The sequence below is a fragment of the Geospiza fortis genome, unplaced genomic scaffold (assembly GCF_000277835.1).
Source record: "Geospiza fortis unplaced genomic scaffold, GeoFor_1.0 scaffold162, whole genome shotgun sequence".
In the NCBI taxonomy this organism is placed as follows: Eukaryota; Metazoa; Chordata; class Aves; order Passeriformes; family Thraupidae; genus Geospiza; species Geospiza fortis.
In genome coordinates this window covers 3,675,958-3,694,065 of record NW_005054316.1, presented here as the reverse complement: position 1 = coordinate 3,694,065, position 18,108 = coordinate 3,675,958, and the positions used below count along the sequence as shown (strand labels likewise).

At 40.6% G+C, this 18,108-nt stretch overlaps 1 protein-coding gene and 1 long non-coding RNA gene across 4 annotated transcripts in view; one reads left to right on the top strand and one right to left on the bottom strand.

Moving 5' to 3' along the window:
* Nucleotides 1-6: 6 nt before the first annotated feature.
* ARFGEF3 (ARFGEF family member 3) overlaps nt 7-18,108 on the bottom strand; it is a 92,128-nt gene continuing 74,026 nt past the window's right edge. For 2 of the 3 annotated variants that reach the window (XM_031056258.1, XM_005420088.2), the window contains 8 exons: nt 13,117-13,245; nt 12,410-12,586; nt 11,748-11,862; nt 10,888-10,990; nt 10,276-10,407; nt 7,982-8,112; nt 3,952-5,182; nt 7-3,240 (listed from right to left, as the gene is read on the bottom strand). In XM_031056258.1, the coding sequence (XP_030912118.1) occupies nt 3,049-3,240; nt 3,952-5,182; nt 7,982-8,112; nt 10,276-10,407; nt 10,888-10,990; nt 11,748-11,862; nt 12,410-12,586; nt 13,117-13,245 (2,210 nt within the window). In that variant the 3' untranslated portion in view covers nt 7-3,048. Of the gene's footprint in view, nt 3,241-3,951; nt 5,183-6,709; nt 6,719-7,981; nt 8,113-10,275; nt 10,408-10,887; nt 10,991-11,747; nt 11,863-12,409; nt 12,587-13,116; nt 13,246-18,108 lie in introns of all 3 variants that reach the window. The other variant, XM_031056256.1, reaches the window with a different exon arrangement.
* Nucleotides 2,670-6,807, top strand: LOC102041557. The gene is made up of 3 exons (XR_265317.1): nt 2,670-2,803; nt 4,036-4,109; nt 6,689-6,807. It is a non-coding gene; the product is annotated as an uncharacterized LOC102041557 (long non-coding RNA).

Sequence of the window (18,108 nt, the reverse complement as noted above, 5' to 3'; positions counted from 1 at the left end):
AGCTTAGGACAGGCTGATGCCAGCCCCCTTTTCCTGGGACTGTTCTGGCAGACTTCTCCTTTGGGCTAAAAGCTTGTTTTATGAGGTCTGAAGGCATCATGCTGGCAGTCATGAGCCATGAAACAGGCCACACAGGACCTATGAAATGGTGACATCACACATTTATTATTCTACTTCTTTGGGGATTACTGATGTCTACAGCTAAACTAGCAGAAAAACTGCTGAGAATCTGATGAGCCAACTAATTTTTTTTATTTGTTTATGTTTTGAAGGTGCATCAGAAAGCTTTAGCTTCTACATCTCATGGTTGTGGTTACTGAAGTGGCCACGGGCTGCTCACCTTTTCTGGTTAGCATTTTATACACACAAGGAAAAGGAAGAGCAGCACATGCTGAACTTTGCTCTGTAAATAATTGCTGCTTCAAATATTCCTTCTCCCCTCCTTCTAAATTACATTTCTGGAATTATTCAAAGTTACTTATGACCTTTTAGGGAGGGGTCTAAATAAGCAGAGGCACTGAAGATGACAATGGGCACTTAGTGCATAATTTGAAGGACAAAGCTCAAAACAGGCCAACAGCAACACAGCAAATTTACGTTTCCTCATTTTCCAATGTAGTATTTGTAGTGTAAATAGTTAAAATGAAATTACATTTTAGGCCAAGATGGTGGCTTATCAGGTAACACTAGGTTATACTGTGTTCATGAGCTTGAGTGAAGTGGTGGTAATGGTATTGGCACCCCAAAAGTTTTTTTTACTGATTTACAGAAGGATTTTGTATTGCAACCACAATGCAACCATGGTGTTTTCTAGATTTTAGGACCTCTTCTGTAGTCCTGAATGATTTCACTGGTACTGCTATCAGTTTTATTTCCCCTACATAATTTAGGGATTTGCTTTAGTTTTAGATCACTGCAGCAAGGATCTGCATCCATTCAATGCATTTTTAATTTAAACCATCAGAGTTGGCTGCTTTGAATATGGTTTATTATTCTGATTTCTGTCGTTGTCTAATTAATGTACTGCTTTAAAAGCAGCTCTGTATAGATGCCAAATAAAAACTTTAACAAAAAAATGTAACCACACTTTCACTCTACCTAAAGATGTATAAGAAAGACATGGCAACAGAAATCAAACTGCGCGACTGCTCTCCCAGATACCAAAGCATAATCTATCCTGTCCCTGAGGAAGTATTAAAACTGTTGGGGGAAAATTGACAATTGAAAACATTGTTGAATTAGTTATTAATGAAGTCAGTTTAGGTGGCAGAAAAGAGGTGTTTTTGCAGAATTTTAATGTTCTTTAAACAATTTAGCAAAAGGAACTTTTTAAAGCAAGAGAAACAGCATGACTGGCACTACACAAAGTAACGGGACAAATACTCCCTGCACAAGACTAGCAGGTGACAAATGGGAAGAAGGCAATGGAGGGAAAAGGCAGGAGGATAGTGTCAGACTCTCTGTAAACAAAGCAGCTTGGGAGATGGCTGTTCAGTGGAGCTTCTTGGCTCCCTCTGTTTTTCCAGGTTTAAGATGTTAAAAGCAGTTAGTTTTGCAAAATCCGGGCCTTATATAAAGAGATGACATCCTTAGGATGCTTTGGAGCAGGGACTGAAGCTGTATATTTAGTTGGCATGCACATTTTAAAAGCCTTGGGAGAACAGCATTAAGGGGTCACCCAAAATGAAAATAAATTCATTTTCAACAAGTTATCAACAAATGATATAGCATGGGAGTATGAGATGAAATGTCCCAAGGGCTGTGACAGAACTTGTGCAGCAAGGTAACCCTTGCTTTGTATAGTGTGAAAAGCATCACATATGCATTTGACAACACAATAGTCAATCCTCCCCCTTCTCCTCCCTCTTACTAATAACAGCAAATTGTAATAGTCCCAATGGGAGTGCTGCATGGAGGGGGGATGTACCTCCATGAGGATCTGTCATTTTCTATTTACAGCAGCAGACAAGAAATGAGAGAGAAAGAGGAAATATACCTCCCTTTCATACCATTTTCCATCTTGCTTCAGCTCCAAGTGGAAAGGCATTTACCAAAGGTGATAAGGGTGCTCCTGGCTACAGCAGCTCGACATAAGCAAACATAAATTTCCAGTAGAATAACAGCTGCAGTGGTGCTTAAACTGGAACATTTTACTCTGCTTAGTTGAATGCTGGATACTGGCACATCTGGTATTTGCTGTGGTGTGTCTTCCCCACAGCTTCACAGGAAAGAGCAAAACAAACTTTCCTTTTGCCCTTAGAGGGAAGTAGACATGTGGCAAAATGCTCAGCTGTAGGCATAGGTGAAGAGGCAGCCAGGGTGGTGTTGCAGAGAGGGCAGTTTGACAGTGCCATTTCTCTTTGAGCAATACTCCATAAGAGCAATGAAAGGATCAATAGTCTGTGCTTGGTTCACCCATTTTAGACCTGGGATTCTTTAGCTACTCCAAATGTGACTACAAAGGCTCCTCTTGGAGCAAAATAAATTTCCACTTTCTCCAGTGAGCAACACATTTAGTTACTACGATAATCTTTAGCTGGCCATCCTCTCTCACGCCAATTTTTGAAGGAAGATGTTACCCTAAAAAATGTCACCTTCTTACTTGTCCTATAGCTCCACCTTTACACTGACTTGGATTTAGTTATTTATTTTCTAAGCTAAATAGGTTTACTGACCTGGATTGACACCCCCATGACAGTTCCACTCACAGCTAACTAAGTGCGGAAGTTCTGCTGCAGTTTCTGGTGGCTCCCACTGCTGCAAATTTGAATGAAAATGAAGGCTAGGAAATGCACCTCTTCTGGTAGGAGCCTGATTTACAGGTTCTGGGTTCTTGGGCCATGCCAGATCCTCTAAACAGACTCATGCTTTGCCTCCTTTGCAAAGTGTGAGTGAGGGACACACAATCTCAGGTGGACAGACAATATAAATTGACAAGCTCGTTGTTTCTTAATTTCTCACCAACAAATAGGCAATTAATGAACCCCAAGTACTTCTTTGCTGTATACCTTGAATGTCTTCTGCCCTTTGCAATGAGCACAGCTTGGTTTAAATGATGATATCGTAAACCCGTCCCACTCTTCCCAGCCATTCCCGTACTGCCTGGCGGACACGGATGTCTGTCACGTGGCAAGTCAGCTGGCTGATACAGGGAAACACTGCTGGCTGCAGGGCTGTGAAAGTTTGGTCTGGCAGAGCCTGAATCTGGTTGAGAACTGTCAGCACCATGTTGGTCCATGCCTATGAAGAAATTGGATTTAAAACAATCTCTTTAGAAGACCTTTCTAAATAGGTGAGCCCAGTGGTTGAGGCAGAAAATAAGGTATTTGGTGTCTGCAGCCTCATGGAGCAGACTGAGTAATGCCAGCATATTCATTTAATGCTCCTAAATCACTTGACTTTGTATTGCAGGTATCATGCTCACCCTTTCCTTTTTTTTGTCCCACAGTGAACAAAACCGGTCAAATTTGATGCTTTCATTGATTTGTTCACTTGGACATGCAAGCAACAACAAGTTTTTGTTTAGCAAAAGAACCCATTATTTTTCTCTGGAATTAACAAAAAATCCCATTCTTAAGTACAAAAGCAACGTGTCCAGCAGCATAGCATTTTCAAAAGCCTTCAGTGGGCTACAGCTCATAGCAGTAAGCAATGAGTTTGCTGTAGGTTGTCAGTTCTCAGGATTAAGGGCAGTTTTGCCCCCAGTCATAGAAGCACTCTTGACAGCTGAACTAGTATATATGCCTGATGACACCTCTCTGAAAACTGACTTTCTTTTAATAGGGCAGAATTAGGTTTTTATTAATTCCAGCTCCTAAACAATCAGTCCTCATCATGAGGACTTAATTATATAATACAATATTTGACAAAAAGATTACAATAATGTAAAAACTGTATAGGTATGTTTTTATTTATTGCTATTATTATTAGCCTTCTACAAGAATGTCCTACCTGTATCTGGGCCTCTGCATCCCTAATAGATATATTCAGGGAGCTGACTGTGGACCCTGAACGGGGTCTCTTCTCTTGTCTCAGGATCTCTGGACCAGCACTGAATGAATGCCTCATTTGACCTTGATCTAGAAGATGTTGAGGCCGCTGGAGTACAGGTGAGTCTGGCCCTCTTGAACCCAGTAGTTCCCCTTTCTTTTCCACTTTGACCTCTTTGGTGAAGGACGTCATGGCCTGTTGCTGCTTTCTCTTCTTGTATTCTGTCATAAACTTGGAGATGGTTTTGTCAGTGGCTATGGTGTAAATTTTGTTACCTGCACTCTCCCACCATTCTTTTTTCTTGGTTTGCTCTTTTTTTTCTGGTTTAGGACTCAGGGGTGGGGGTAGCAGCAATATTTCTCCACTCCCTCCTCGAGGTGTCAAGCTGTCTCCCAGCTGGTCCCTGATTTGACTTCGGTCATCTTCTGATGGTGTGTCCTTTCCAGACAGCCCTCCAGTTGATGGGGTGGACGTTTCTGAGTGAAAAGATGGTAAAATGAAGAAAGAGTCACCTTTGAACACCGGAGGCTCCTCTACATTGTTCTCCAGGTCCAGGTGCATTTGGATGTAGTTGTTGCACAGTTCCATGCAGAGCTTGTGAAGCCTCTTGATCAGCCAGCCCCAGTCTGCATTGCTGACCGGCTGGACGCTCAAAGATGGGATTCGAGCCCTCCACTGCCTCTTCTCCTTCCCTCGTGGGGGACTGACCTGGGCAGTTTCTTCAAAAATGTCTTCATCTTCTGAAGAACACTGCTGTGAGGAGTCCGTGCTTCTCTCATCATCTTCAAAGAGGATCTTTTTCACTTGCTCTGCAGTGATGTTCTCCTGGTTTGTCAATATTGCACAAACCAAGGCATGGAAGTAGATGTTGAAGCTCATTGCTGACTGGCGATACAAGTTGGCAGCTCCACCAATGCCAGACACTTTTTTCAACAAACACTTCAGCCCAGGTCTGGTGTCAAACTCTCTGGCTGTTCTGTAGGAGTCCAGGAGTAAGTCAAAGATGACAGCCAGATTTTGCATGGAGATGTACCTGAGAAAACCAGCCAGCTTGTTTTCTGGTACTTGTATTGCCATTTTCTCCTCCAAGTTAGAAGGGCCTTTCACAAATTCTTCCAGTAAGATGTCATATAAATTCTGGAGCAGTACTTGGTGGGACAGCAAGCTCACCACTATTGTCCTGAAAGGAATACTTGGTAAACCAAGCATGGAAAGAAAAAAAAAAATCACAGAATATTAAAATGGTGCATAGTGCTTGTACTAAGAATAAAAGCACACTAAGATATTTCAGCCTGCTATATCTGAGGAATTTATTAACACACAAACTATTCTTCCACCAACATGTCAGATAATCTTTATTTTGCCATGAAAAATTGGGGCCAAAACGAGTTTACTACTCAGTTTCCATTTCCACTAATGCCCAGGAGTACTTCTTAAAAATAAACCATGAAGAGGTATCCAACCAATAAAGAAACATGTACAGAAACATCGGCAGTGCAATGCAGCATGCAAAGAAGCTGAAGTCTGGCTGAAGGCACATTTCACCGCTTGCTTGTAAGACTTCAACTTGAACACTGAGAGCCTAGCACGGACATACCTATTCCTAACCCTGTTCCTCACATATGATACTGGGTGATTCTTAGCTGTGCTCCTGTTAGAGAGATGCTGGGAGTTGTTTTAGCCCTCACTGATGTTTGATTTGCACAGGGGACACAGCAATGGTAAATGCCTCTAACCAAAGTTTCAGGTCTTTCACCAGTAAATAACACTGAGAGGCTTACAGGCAAGCAAGGCCTGGAAAAAAGACAGGATTGTTGTTTGGTATCTCATGGATTTCAAATTATAAACCTATCTTAAGGTCTATTATTTACCCTATCTTAAGGTATTTTAAAAAGGTCTTTATGTAAGATTACAGGACAATGTTCTAAATGAAGTTGATGCACATAATAATACTCCGTTTGATGTGATGGGTCAAGTTTTAATTAACACAGCTATCAAGTAAGGAAGAGATTTTTCAGTTTGCTTGCAATACTGAAGTTTTAGGTCAATTCAAAGCAAATCTTCATGTAACATGAGAAGTTCAGTTGTAGGCCTTTGACATTTTTTGTTGCAAAAATTATTCTGCTTTCATTAAACAACTTTCAAAAGTGTTTGGGAACACCAAGACAAAAAACCTTTTTTTTTGAGAAAGCCTATCAAAACCCAATTTTCAGAATACAACATTTTTTTAAAAAGTTCAGGCAAAACTGTTATTCAGTTACATTCCCCGTGTCACTTTGCCTACCATGACACAGCTGATACATCAGTAAAATTTAGTAGTCGTATTATTTGACAGTGATAAAATGTTAATGATTAGCACATACAGTTGAGCTCCTTATGGGGAAGTAGTTTTCTGCTGTAAAAATCATTAGAGGCTCTGACTCAAAAAAGCTCTTAAGAGCATGTATAAAGTTAAATGAGAGCTTGCAGTGATTTCAAGCAACTAATCCTGTTCCAAAAGCAGAGTCAGGAATGAAGGAGATCTGCTTTCCTTGAAATAGCCAAAAAAGCAATTTACAAGGGCAGTATAAAGTACTGCTCAATCCCAAAAGAAACTGGTAGAGAACTACAGGTGAAAACACAATGCCAAAGCTGGTTAAGGATAGTATTTTCTTACTCTGTCCAAAGTCTCAAACTGAAATATATGATTATTTTTCAGGAAGAAGAAAAGCTCCCTTACCCCAGCTTCCTGTGAAACGATGCAGCATTAAGGAAACAAAACCAAAAGGGAGAAGTGAAACCCTGCTAAGGTTAAAGTAAAACTTTTGGAAAGGCCACATTAACTATCATGCATGATTGCCATATTACTGCACTGCTGTAGCAAATAATATGAAAACAGTGGCACAGTCAACTTGTGAGCTGTGTTTTGGTGAAAAAATGAGCATTGCTGGGACAACTCTTGGCTATGGACATATACACCTTTAGCAGGTGGTTGGACAAAGCACAGTGTGAGAGCATTCAGAGTTTGCATTAATTGCAAGCTTTATTTATTTGTTTAAAGACAAGCAAGATCCTTGCTGCCCTTACAAACACAGCCTGTTAGATTGCATGGCCTTAGGCACTATGAGAGGTGAATATTCCAGTCTTGCTTTGCATTCATGGTAACAAGAAGAATGACCTGCTAGCCTTTGGATAAAGTAGATATTTCCCTCTATAAAGGACTGGTTTAACCAGTGACTTTAAGCTTTCTTTGTCTCTGTGCAGGGGCCTGTTCTCTGATGGTGAGGCAACAGAGCACCTGCCCTTGGGGGAAAACTTCTGTACAGCAGTGTAAGAATAGAGACATCTTGCATGGCCTTTCTTCCTGTCCATCCAAAGAAGGACCATCACATTCTGGCTCCTTGTTGCAAGCAATAGTTTAGATTTAAATGGTATAAAACCATGTTCAGTATCTCATAAAAGACAATGTCATGCCATTACATGCCTTGCAATACAAACACAAACCCTGAATGCAGAATTCTGATTCTTGGCCCAAATGATCGTACAGCAGTTGTTTAAACAACCATGTGCAAGCAAAACAAAATATTCTTTCACAGGATCAGACTGTAGTGCAAACAGATGAGTTTCTCAGGTGGTAACATAACAGAAAGACTTCCACAAAAATAAAGTGCCAAGCAAAAACAACACTCCCTAGCTCAATGTTGACAGCTTTGCAGTTTTGGATGTGGTCTCTTCAGTTTATAATGCCCCAGTTCATCCTTTACCTTTTCCTACCTTCTTAACCAAGTAATACTGAATTTAAAAGACCCTGAGTGAAGCAGACATTGCATTTGCTAGCTGTCACTCAAACTGCAACAGTGTCACAAAACCTAATTTGATCAGTATATTCGTTTTTGTTGATGAGCCCTATGGGGAGGTATGATTTACCAGGCTCAGTTCACATCTCTTCCTGTTCAGCAATATTTTTATCTTGCTTTTAGTGACACAGTGTCTTCCTTGGAAGATATTTTACCTTCTCTGGTTATGCCCATTTGGTTTCTTATCTGGTGGCAGGTCAATGATGAGCACACACGACTGGGCGTGTTCAAACCCTTCCTTGTTGCTAGGGGTTTTTGGGGAGCATTGAGTCTCCAGCATGAAGACCTATAAAGCAACAAGTTACATAAAACAATCAGTTTAGCACTTGCAGTGGGTCTGAGGTGGGGGAGGGGCTGGGAATAGGATTTCCTGCAGTGTGAAATATCTGTCATTCTGAATTATTTTACAGTGATAGAGAGAATGCAAGGTATCCCCCCAGGGAGACCCTTCCTGGAGTATGCTACTTTGGTAAAACAGCAATGGGCTGCCTCCAGACATCCATTGGGGTGCAGGGCAAAGGACAGACATATTTTTCTTTGAACTTGTTTAAGGCATAACACCAAATGCCAAATCAAGCTTTCTGCTGTCTGTATGCTTCTATCTGAAAGCACCACGTACAGTGGAGACAAGGATCTGTTTGCACAGTTAGCCAGTTGCGCCTAGAAAGGTTGGTTGTTGGAAGGATTATTTTCAGCCATGAAGATACAACAGACACCTAATATGCAATCCTTGGGGGTGTGCTGTGATTTAATCACAGACACCAACTAAATACCAAGCAGCCATGAACTTACCACACCCCACACCCCATCCCTCTCAAGGATGGGGAGGGGAATCAGGGAAAAAAAGATAAACCTCATGTGTTGATATAAGAGTGATTTAACAATTTAAATAAAATACAGTAGTATCAATGACCACCACTACAAAAAACGCAAAAAAAAAAAAAAAGGAGAAAAAAGAGAAGGAAATAAAACTTGTACAGTACAGTTGCCCATTACCCAATGACTGATGCCCAGCTTGTTCCTGAGCAGCCCCTGCCAGACAACTCCCCTCATTTACATACTGAGCATGACATCCTGTGGTGGGATATCCCTCTGGCCAGTCTCTACCAGCTGTCCTGGTCATGCTCCCCCCAAGGCTTCTCATGTCCCTCCTTCCTGGCAGAAGATGGAAAACTGAATGGTCCTTGACCCAGTGTAATCACTATTCAGCAACAACTAGAACATCAGCGTGTTATCAGCTTTATTCTCAGACTAAATTCAAACCAACTACTAGGAAGAAAATGAACTCCATCCCAACCAAAATCAGTTCAGTGGAAAATAGGGAAACAACTTTCAATTGCTGTGGCTTTGTTTTGTAGCTTCATAGTTGTAGCAAATCCTCACTGCAGAGGACTCAGGGAGTGCCACTGATAGTGTCTACAAGAAAAGTATTAATGTTACATTCCCTGCTTTCTTGAGTTCTGCATCTTTAAAACTTAATTTAAAACACATTTTCTTTTCAAACAATGTCTCCCACTACACATTATTTGTGATCACCAATCCTGGTCTGTGTGTCTCAGATTTTCAAGCAGCATCAGAGTATGATTTATCAAGTCAGAAATTGACACCAAACATCTGCTGGCTGTTTTAATCTATCTGCTTTCCCAGGCTGAAACTGTCATATGGTATTTACAGTTTTATGGTACCCTGCAGGTCATTAGGTTCAGTCTGCTGTATTTCAAAGAACTTGTTTCATAAAACCACTTTCATAGAATGAATAACCTTCATTGTAGTCAAAAGAACCCTAAGAAGGTTCCAAGTTTGCTCTGCTGATTCTGATTAGGAGTTAGTGAATCATTTGTTAAACATCAGCATTATCCTCTAGTTCCCAGTAACCCTTCTTCTTCTTTGCCTATAAATACTTAGGTTTTTATAGAGAAAAATGCTTGGATAAGTTAATCAGATCTTGTTTTCCTATTTTCGTATCACCATATCTGTTCTACTGCAATTTTTGTCCTTTGAATTTATCATTCCTTAACAGAGTGTTCAGAAATCTATGTGACATTCTTGATGAGGATTCTTGATGAGGATTCAGTGACACTACTATTTCCCTTTCTGGTGTTTCTCTATCAGAAACATCTCCACTGATGTATGCTATCCTGGCAATTTTTAAAATTACATTACACAGTAGGCTCATTGTCAGTCCTCTCTAGATACCTATGCATTTTTTCCTATCCTAGGCATTTCAAATTCCTGTCTACAGGGCAACAGTTCTGAGGTTTTCTTTTTTTTTCCTAGTTTTTGTTAATTTTTCTGAATACTACTATTAGACTATTGATGTTAGCCCGGTGATGACAAAGTCTTTGCCTGTAGGGTTTGTGAGGAAGATGGTGTAAAAAAATACACCTTCATAAAGAAAAGCTCCAAGTTTAAAAGGTTTTCTGGCTTCCCCTGAAACATCTGTCAGTACCTGCTGTGCCATGGCTCTGATCCTCCAGTACTCAGCTTCAGCACTTGGTGAGAGGGAGGGGGCTGCCACCTTCACTTCACAGGCATCTCCACTGAAGCTTTCAGTACCACTGTGGAAATAGCCCAACAGGTTCTACAGAGAGACACAATATTAGAATTTCATTGTGCGGTAAACAAATGACTGTAGCCATGTCCAGCCTGTTTATGTGAAATACAAGATTCAGTGACCTCTGCCATCCCACCAGCTGGTCACCTGCCATCTAGAATTAATATATCCAATGTAAAGGCAGTTTTTTATGGATGCTGGTCTGCAAAGACTTCACAGGATGTTTTGTTTACAAAACAGACAATGAATTGAAAACTAGTCTATATGGAGCATGCAGCTACAGCAAAGCAACATTGTCTTCTACCTAGTTTTTGTAAATCCAGAGGAAGAAATTGATCAAAAGGGAAATTTTCACCTATTGAACTCTTCTGATTTCATACTGGCAAGGCAATTTAAAATAAGTCTGTACTGAAGGCTACTAGTGTGGTCTGTATACATTTAGAAAAAATTGATTTCAACCTCCACTGTATGATTACATTTTGACTGAAAGCAAAATGGCAATTTTACCTTTACTGGCTCCAGAGTGGCAGAGAATGCATCCTGCAAGGCACAACATGCAAGCCTCCACATCTCTTCAGTAAAAACAGGCCCTGCTGTCACCAACACATACCTGCAAGGACACAGGAAAATGTTACTATGTTCAAGAAGGAACTAGACAATTCTTACTTCTAAAGGGAGAAGGTTGAAAATCCCCATCTTTGGAAGTGTCCAAAGTTGGACGGGGCTTTGAGCAACTTGGTCTAGTGTAAATTTCTCTGCTCATTGCAGAGGAGTTGAAATGAAGTGATCTTTAAGGTGCCTTCCAACCCAAACCACTCTATGAATCTATGAAAACAGAACAAAAGGCTTACTCAGTAGCTAGCTAATGTTATCCAACCTCCTCAGCTGTTATCCTGACCTATTTTTGTAATTACACTATAGTTTTGACTTTTTTTTCTCCTTTGTTTTTCCGCTTTAAGTAGACATCTTGCCACAAGAACCCCACACTATGTAACTGTACAAATGCAGTGCTTATTTAGATTACAACTGTAATAACCGGAAGACTGAGAAAGGTGCTAATTACCTCTAACACCTGTGAATGCCAAGACCCTTTTTCTTAAGGATCAATTATTGACTAACTATATATAAGTAATATGCAAGTGCTTTTTTGAGACTCATACATGTAGTAATGCCTAAAATCACAGGTTCTGAAGCACGCTGAAAACAGCAAGAAAAGGTTAATAAGTCCAAAATCCATTATTCCAGTAAAAAGACCCAAGATGTATTGTAGACTTCTTTTGAGATGTTAACCAGCTTATCAGTCCACAAGTTCTTCAAAGACATAGACATCTTTTTTGAATGTGCTAAGAGTGAACAGGTTGGGTTACCTGATACAGGAGCAGCCAACTCTGGAAATAATTTCTGTTGGTTCTGCTACACAGGCTACCAGTAACTTGAAAAGATCTTTCAACATAGTATTGATCATATTTTCATAACCAATATCTATAAGGAAAAAAACACAGACTGGTTTTAACATCATTGCCTAATCATTATAATTACAGATAAACGGTCTTGCTACACTTACTGCTGTTCAGAGAATTTGCAAAACCAAATGTGTTTTATGCAGCTATTGAAACATGCATTGCATCAAGCTGAAAGAAGAACAATCCTTTTTAAGTTAACAACACAAAATGTCTGGACTGAAGTGGTATAGGAGAAATTATCTTAGATCCTGTTTCTGATATTCTAGTTCCTTATGATCAAAGTCTTTGTATCTTCTTTTGGGAACATACTAAAGATTATGATCTTTTAATTTTGAAGATAGCCCTGCTCTGAGAAGGAGCCTGGTCTAAATAATTTCAATGAGTGTCTTACAATTTTTTCCCCCATAACTCTAAACCCTGTAAAGAAAAAAAAAAATCTCAATCAGAAATTTTTAAATCTCCTCCTATTTTATGTTTGAGCAACCAAAAAAGCAATGAAACCACCTCCTCAAGTGGTTCAGCAACATGTCACTGATGACAGTAGAAATGACACTACAATAACATACCTGAGTGTATGAAATTCTGAATGTGCTCCACTACAAGTTCACTGGAAAGGCCAATGGCATGCTTGAAATTAGAAGATGCGACATCCCAGTAAGAGTGGTCACCATGGCTGCGATGGAGCCAAAGAGACATCGTGGGAAGAAGAAGATGTACAACTGCATAAATGCCAAATCCTGGTCCTTAAAATAAACACAATAATGGTTGTATGTACTTGCTTACAAAGCCTATATGCTCAGTAAATTTGCTAACTTGTTCCAAGCTGAAGCCTGAGGTAATGCTGAAAGAAAGAGGTTCTGAAACTTTTTTGTGGGATGAGAGTGGCAAAATTTGGATGTAGTTATGAGGTACATTTAGCCAACTGTTTATCTGCAGTCTTTCCCAGCAGATCTGCAGGATTATGTAATTTTCTCTTCCATTTGCTAGACACAAAGCAAACATTTTCTGTGGCTAGCCCATCGATAGAGTACCACACCTCTTTATTGTGCAATGAATTTAGGCATATGTTCAATATACTCTTACAAGATGCCTTTTGTCAACAGAATAATGGACTAAGAGGAACAACTTATCAGATCTGAGAAAATCTCTTTCTGGTAGAGAATGTCTCTGTGCAGCTTTAACACAAGTAACATACTTTACAGAAATGGCTTAGGAGTCTAAAATGTTTGGTTAGGTCTCCACTAGCTCACATTTCATCAGGCCCTTTCATTACCAGGTGTCTTGGCAACGTCCCTTAGCAACTCAAAGAGCAGATCCAAAGTAGGAGGCTGGTGCTGACGGGGACAGTTGGATATGGCAGTTGTTAATTCTTCCAGCAGAATAATCCAGACATTGATAAGGCCTACAAGTAGAGAAAGAAAGATTAAAAACCACGACTAAGATACTGCTTGACACAGGTGAAATTTGCCCTTAGAAATTATGGAAATTAATAAATTAAGTAACTTAAGGATCATGGCTCTTTCATGTTTACTGTTGCCATGTAATGGTTGTGGTCCACAGCCATTTTTGAAATGATGGTTTCCTTTTCCCTCCCTTTTTATCAAGTTTGTGTTTTGTCCCATCCTTCCTCATCAATACACACCTTGTTCTGGTCATACTTTACTATTCCTACTAGCTCAGTCTCTTTAACCTTGTGTAAAACATCCCACAAAAATACATAAATAAAATCTCATCTCATTACCATTGCAAATGCTGCCCAGAATAGATTGTACTCTCTTAGGTTATGCTTTAAAGTAGGACTCCTGAGGAGACTAGCCATAATTTAACTGGCTCTATTTGGTACTCAGGACTGAAGAGTAAAAACGTCTCATGCAGTATGATCAGGCTGCTTCACATGTCATCTTTAGATGTTGAAGAGGTCACAGAACTGGACAACTGCCAGAACAGCAGACAGGATGCAGGTGAGCTCTCATCTATACTGGCAAGCAGATATCCCCTAAAATATTACAGGATACAACTAGTATTCAATGCTATTTTGAAGATGGTTAGGAATTGCTGCCCTTTAATTTTTCACAGATCCCTTAAGTATCTGCTAGTTCCTCATGATAACATGAACAACTGGAAGGATCTTGCACATTACACTCTTTAAATCCCCTTAAAAGGCTATGGGTTTATTAGGCTAAAATGGATTTTACTTTGGTTCACTAATAAGCTCCTGTTGTCTGCCACTGGTAGCTTTGCTGATGTAGTCTATATCTTAATGATGCTTGTTAGCTAATTATGTTCTAAAAGCAATACAAGAGGGAACTTTTTTTAAGATTAACTGAGCTTGCTGACTGCAAGGATCTTCCTGAGAAACAAGGAAAAAACAGTGGCATCATTACTTCGTAACTAGGTTGACGATTTATTTATTCACAGCACTTTTGGAGGGTAGTGTTGTGCCCTGTTTTGAGTCAGTTAGACTTTAATGATACTTCTGAATAGAGTCAAATATGGATGTTTTCCAATCTGGGAGAACTGAGTATCTCTAAAACACCCTCCTGAAGAGTCCAGTATGAAATCAAATACAGTATAAAAATATACTGCAAATATGCCAAAGTAGGTTAAAACATTTTGTCTCATCCTGCTACTGACTTTGAGCACTAGAGTGCCAGGTGAAGACCGCCTTGTGCCTTTGTAAAGTCAGTTTGCCTAGCAACATTCTAACACCACTGCCATGTAAACAACAAACTGGGTCACAGTCTCAGGGCACAGCTCTGACAAGAACCAAAAGGTTTATTTGCTGCAGGGTGGTACTTCTGTTTACAGCAAGAGACTGACTGGCAGGGTCACTTCAGAACAGTAGGCAACTGAGGTGAGAAGACCCTAGGCCAAGTTCCAAGTCTAATTCAAAGCAGAGGCTTCAATGACTTGGGTCCCCTACATCCCGGGTGAATATCCTAAAACCCCAAGAGAGAAAAACCAAACCAAACCCAGCATAGGAAGAAGTAAAAGGCTGTTTTGTGAAAAACTAGGATTTGTGACTTTCTGGTTTCAGAGAGCAGCTTTTCTCTCCTTTATCCAGGGTAGCAGGAACAGGACAATCCATGTCGTGGAAGAGTCTAGACAAAAGTGGTACCAAGGGCCAGTCTGGGGAGGTACATGAATGAAATGCACTGGATTCAGCCTGCTTTCTGCCAGACTACAGTTGACTCTTTACAGAGGCAGCCTGGTTGGAACAGCTCAGTAGTCCACATATTCAGAAGTGACTGTGAAGCAAGGGGTTAAGTTAGAAATGTAGCTAGTAAGATGAAGGCCATATATTTTGATTGAGGGCTTAACAAGGAGATTAAGAAAAGAGTAATTATTACCAGATGGGGATAATTGAAGAAAAGACAATATATCCTGTATTTGACTTAGCTGTATTCTTAGAAATTACAGGGAATATATGAAGAATTGTAAAAGGGTAGGAACCACAAATACATCTGGCTTCTAACAATGATTGGGCCCAGGAGAGGGAGTATGGACCATGACCAAGGGGTCACAAAGTCCTGGCAACCAGATAAAGGTGAAGAATTTACCATAAGGAAGACCTCTTACTTCATCCTCAGAAGCCCACTGACCCATTTCAAAGCCCACTGACCCAATTCAAGAAGATGACCGCGCAGCCGTAATGAACATTCAGCTCATTGTAATACCAAGCAGGAGCAGGTGATGCATATGTATAGGTGTCTGTATGTCTTTATGAATATGTAGAGCTTTTGCAGATATATGGAGAAGCTGCAGTTTTGGAAATTCACACATCTTTGGAGGACTATCTCCCAGTGTGCCCAGTATACTGAATAAACATGCCACTTTTCAACTTTAATTAGTTGAAGAGTCTTCTGTCTGTGCATCATTTTGGCAACTGCAGCAGGACTCCCCTGTTTACTGCAAGACCAGGCTGGGCTGTGGACACCTCCAGGTGCCACGGGGATATTCCTGGAGCCACTGGGATATTCCTGGAGAGACCTCTGCTCCCGGTCTGCTCATTGTGGGGACAGACAAGACCTCTGGCATTACAAAGGGTATGTTTACAATTATAGAAATTAGTCTCTAAATTGTACGTACGCGTAGCTGAGGGGACAGTTGGTAAGTCACAGGGGAGGCCTTGTGTGCAACATAAGCCCATAGGTTTGCTTGCAAGCATTGAAGGGTTTGGTTGCTGGCTAAAGGGTAATTTCCCATGTCGAGGGGACCCACTAGCAGTTCTGGGGTGAACTGGGCAAATTCCTCTGTATTGCTGCTATTCTTTTATTTGTTGCTATTTTTGACTCTGTGTGTGTGTGTGTATTTGATGAAATATGCGAGTTTTGATTCTTGCTATTGGAAATCATAGTTGTCACTATTTTTGAGGGATATTGTGCCTTTTTGAGGTAATACTACTATCTTGTGTCAAAAGGTATAGTTGCAATGAGCTGGTAACTAGCTCATTTCTAAGACAACACTGCTATCTTGTGTCAAAAGTAATACTTGCAACTAGTTGATTTTTTTAGTTGGTGTTTTGGTTTTTGTATTTACTGTGATGTTTGTTTATTTTTGATAAATTGCTAGAGGTGGCTGGCGAAGCTTGGGCTTTAGCTGCAAGGCCTCAACTGTCCAGAGAGGCACTCTTTAAGTTGCTTGGCCTTGAACCAGACGAGTTCTTGGCTATAGGAGGAGACTGGGAGGTTAAAAATCACAGGATGGAAAGACAGAAAGGGTGTTTTTAGGGGGAAGATATTCAAGCTGAATGAACTGTTATTTAGCTTTTCACTGGGAGTTACCCCCAGCCGAGGATAATCTCAGAAATTTGTGGAGATAGAGAAGACCAGGAGTAACTTCTTGCTTTTTGTGTAATCTGACAATTTTCTATTGGGTACCTGGGTAGGACTATGCTTGTGTCCTTCTCCATTGCAAGAGCTGCAATAGAAGGTGGCATTGTATATTTACAGGCGGAGACCCGTGTGCTCCAGATATTTTCCAGAATCAGAATTCCCACAGTACTATCACTGGGAGAGAGCACATACGGAACGTGAGATAGTGAATTTAGTCTGTGGAAAAGGTCATCCCAAGAATTTAGATATTTCTGAAGAAGATTGGGAACAGTGCAAAATGAGTTGGGAGGACAACCCCCGTGGTTTAGTTCTGATATCTGATATGGGGTTGCGTTTGTGGAATTCCTGCCTGTAGTGAGAGCAATATTTTGTGTAAGATTAATTACAGTGTGGAATTTGTGTAGAAGGCTGCTATTATTTCTGCCGAGGGGCAGACAAGGACAATTTATAGGCAAAAGGTCAGTTGAGACCTAGAGTTAGGAAAGTCTGTGTAGAGTGCTGGTGTGGTTTTGAGATTTGTGTGCAGTTTTGGTACATTTTCCCCCTGAGAAGGGAAAAGGGGAGCTGTGGTGAGCTGCACAGTGAAGTGTGTATACATATGGGCTGTTTTAACCATGGCTAGGAGAATTAAAGGAATCCCTCTCACACAGTGGTTCGGACTTGATCCATGGGAATTTGTTACTCCGGTGAATCACAGAATAGATAAAAGAAACTAATGGGTTTACCTAGAAGGATTATATAAGACTTCTGGGGGCCATTTAGTGTCTTTAGATTGGGAATTTCCTACAGTAGAGAGTGGAGAACTTCATGAAGGGATACATGGGATAGCTTGCCTCTGCGGACGTTTCTCTGTAGCCCCTGGTTCATTTAGAGGTCAGCATTGTGCATGGGTGTTATTGAAATATAATATTTGTGCAGGATGATATTACTGATATTCTGCAGGGCAGCAAAGCGAGTGTGCCCTGGGTCAGTGGAAACAATGCCTTAATCGAGCTGATTTTGAACCAGAGATTTTAAAGTTGGTGTGTCTGAAGTCACACTTAGTACCTGAAGATTGGGTTGTGTGAGAAGAAAACTGGGAAAAGATTGCAAGATTTTGTGATGCAAAGTTTAGGTAGAGAGAGTGAGAAATAAGTAGCTGAAATGTCCTATGAATAGAAATAGAAATTGGAGGAGACCGAGTTTGGTACAGGTTGCTTGTCCAAAGGGCTGCCCTTGTGAACCCTGGGTTTGTTTCTGCTGCATTCAGTGTGAAGAGCTGTGGTACAGACAGACATTTAGGTGGAGGTGACTGAGACAGACACTTTGTCATTCGTGTTATTCTAAGGAGACAAAGACCACTCAGAGAGCTATAAAGATTTTTTTGGCAACCGGTCGTGAGGGCCACGAAAGTAACAGGTTGTTTGAATCATTGAAGAAGGGAGTTTCAG